Below are 2,509 nucleotides of genomic sequence, written 5' to 3'. Positions count from 1 at the left end.
AGTGAATTATCTTTGTGCATACATGTTTTGCGAGTGCTATCGTTACATCAAATGTGCTTGCATTCAAATAAAAATTGTAAGTTTTGTGAGGGGGAGGTTGGTTCGTGCTTCGTCCGCTAGCCTTGCTATGCTCAGTTCTGAAAGCCCTTCAAGTTTCCCTGGGTGGCACCTGACTGTTATGAAAGTAGAGTTTTCGAAAAAAATGCAATATTTGAAAAATAGAGTTATTTTAGAAACGTATTGATACATCAAGTAATTTTGATGAACTAGTGAATGTGACACATCTCAAAGACATTGCAGCACTCTTATGGAATTTTGAGGGTCCTCCTAAAAATTCTGCTCCAGTTTGGTAGATGATCTTTGACTATTTGCGGATGATGGACCCTGCTGAGCCCTCTCCAGAATTTTGAGAATCCTTGTCAAAATTCTGCCCCAGTTCTTAACTGATTACCAACTTCCCGGCATGCGATGGCGTTGGCTGAACTTGCTCCAGTTTCTGCTCTTAGGGGAAATGAAAATTTTATTATGATATGACCGAACACATAAGGCTGCCTACGTATCCCCTCTTAAACGGGAATCAGTTCACGCGTAGTTCAAATACGTCAAATAAGGAAATGTAAAGTGTCTAAGCATAGTATCTCTTGATTGCGTCTGAATTGATTAGTTTTGGCAAGACTTCTCCGTCCATTTCTGCAAATATAAGTGCTCATCATGTCAGTACTCTATGAACCATGCATGGACCTTGCCAGTTGTAAGAGAATTTTCCTTTGGCCTCATCTTGATGTGGGAAGATTTTCTTCAATATCAGCTGCCCTGATGCAAACTGTTTTGGTTTGACCCTTTTGTTGAAAGATCTAGACATTTTGTTCTAATAAAGTTGGCCATAACACACTGCGTTCATCCTCTTTCCATCGATAAGGGCCAATTGTTCATAGCGACTTTGTATCCACTCTGCATCGCGAGTTTAGCTTCCTGTATGACTCTTAAAGAAGGAATCTCCACCTCAGCTGGAATGACAGCCTCGGTACCATAAACCAGCATGTAGGGAGTTGCCCTGGTTTACGTGCAAACCGTGATGCGGTACCCTAATAGAGCAAAGGGTAACTTTTTGTGCATTGTTTGTGGTTCTCTACCATATTCCTTAGTATCTTCTTGATGTTTTTGTTGGCGGCTTCTATGGCTCCATTCATCTGAGGTCTGTAGGCTGTGGAATTCTTGTTCTTGATTTTGAAAGCTTCATATATAGCTTTCATTAGTTTACTGTTGAGATTCGCGGTGTTGTCAGTAATAATGGACTCGGGAACTCCGAATCGCCAGACAATACGATCCTTGACAAAATCTGTGATGACTTTCTTGGTTACAGCTCTGTAAGATGCAGCTTCTACCCATTTCATGAAGTAATCAATGGATACCAGAATAAACATGTGTCTGTTTGAAGCAATGGGCTCAATCGGACCAATAACATCCATTCCCAAAGCGGCGAATGGCCAATGTGAGCTTGTTGCATTGAGCTCATTTGACGGCACTTTTATTATATTGGTATGCACTTGACATTGAAAGCATTTGCGGATATACTGAATGCAATCTGTCTCCATGGTCATCCAAAAATAACCGCTACTGAGTATCTTCTTAGCCAAGACGAAACCATTCATGTGTGGACCACAGGTCCCAGCATGCACATCCTTAAGTAGCTTAGAAGCTCCCTTTGCATCAACACATCTTAGGAAACCCAAATCAGGAGTTCTTCTGTACAAGCTCCCTCCGCTGTGGAAGAAGTGATTTGACAATCTCCGGAGTGTGCGTTTCTAAATGTGATTTGCATGCTCCAGGTATTCTCCTTTTGATAAGTATTCTTTGAAGTCATGGAACTAAGGCTTTCCATCTGCTTCTTCCTTGAAATGATCACAATATGCCGGCTGATTATGGATCCCCACCAGAATGGGATCAATATAGTTCTTAGCTGGATGTTGTATCATGGATGACAAAGTATCCAATGCGTTAGCAATCTCGTTCTAAATTCTGGGCACATGTCAGAATTCTATCTTTGTGAACCTCTTTCTCAATTCATGCACATGGTGCAGATATGGCAATATCTTGGAATTCTTGGTGGCTTAATCTCCTTGCACCTGGTGCACAAGAAAATCTGAATCAGCGATCACCCGCAACTTTTGAATGTTCATGTCGACTGCCATGTTGAGCCCTAATATGCAGGCTTCATATTCTGCCATGTTGTTGGTGTAAGGAAATCTAAGTTTAGCATATACCAGATAGTGTTATCCCATTTCTGATACCAAAACTGCTCCAATGCCCACTCCTTTGAAATTGGCGGCTCCGTTAGAGAACATCCTCCAATCGTCATATGCTTCGGTAATGTCTTCTCATACGAATGATACTTCTTCATCAGGAAAATATGTTTTCAAGGGTTCGTATTCTCCTCCCACCAGATTTTCAACAAGGTGATCTACCAATGCTTGTCCCTTGACTTCCTTTTGAGTTACATAGACGATAT

At 41.4% G+C, this 2,509-nt stretch overlaps 1 protein-coding gene across 1 annotated transcript; it reads right to left on the bottom strand.

Annotated features, from left to right (window-relative positions):
- Positions 1–625: 625 nt before the first annotated feature.
- On the bottom strand, positions 626–1,595 carry LOC138871901 (uncharacterized). Its single transcript, XM_070149826.1, has 2 exons — positions 1,262–1,595; positions 626–690 (listed from the first exon to the last, which is right to left on the bottom strand). The coding sequence occupies exons 1-2, from the start codon at positions 1,593–1,595 to the stop codon at positions 626–628; spliced, it is 399 nt and encodes a 132-aa protein (XP_070005927.1).
- Positions 1,596–2,509: the final 914 nt, after the last annotated feature.

The sequence above is a fragment of the Nicotiana sylvestris genome, chromosome 1 (assembly GCF_000393655.2).
Source record: "Nicotiana sylvestris chromosome 1, ASM39365v2, whole genome shotgun sequence".
Classification (NCBI taxonomy): domain Eukaryota; kingdom Viridiplantae; phylum Streptophyta; class Magnoliopsida; order Solanales; family Solanaceae; genus Nicotiana; species Nicotiana sylvestris.
This window is presented reverse-complemented; position numbering and strand designations above follow the sequence as displayed.

What these genes read in the sequence shown, in the direction of transcription:
- LOC138871901 (XM_070149826.1), bottom strand. Translation starts at nt 1,595, where the DNA reads ATGGAGACAGATTGCATTCAGTATATCCGCAAATGCTTTCAATGTCAA. An exon ending in CAACACCGCGAATCTCAACA is followed by an intron (nt 691 to 1,261) that starts GTAAACTAATGA and finishes TTATATTTGCAG; the next exon opens with AAATGGACGGAGAAGTCTTG.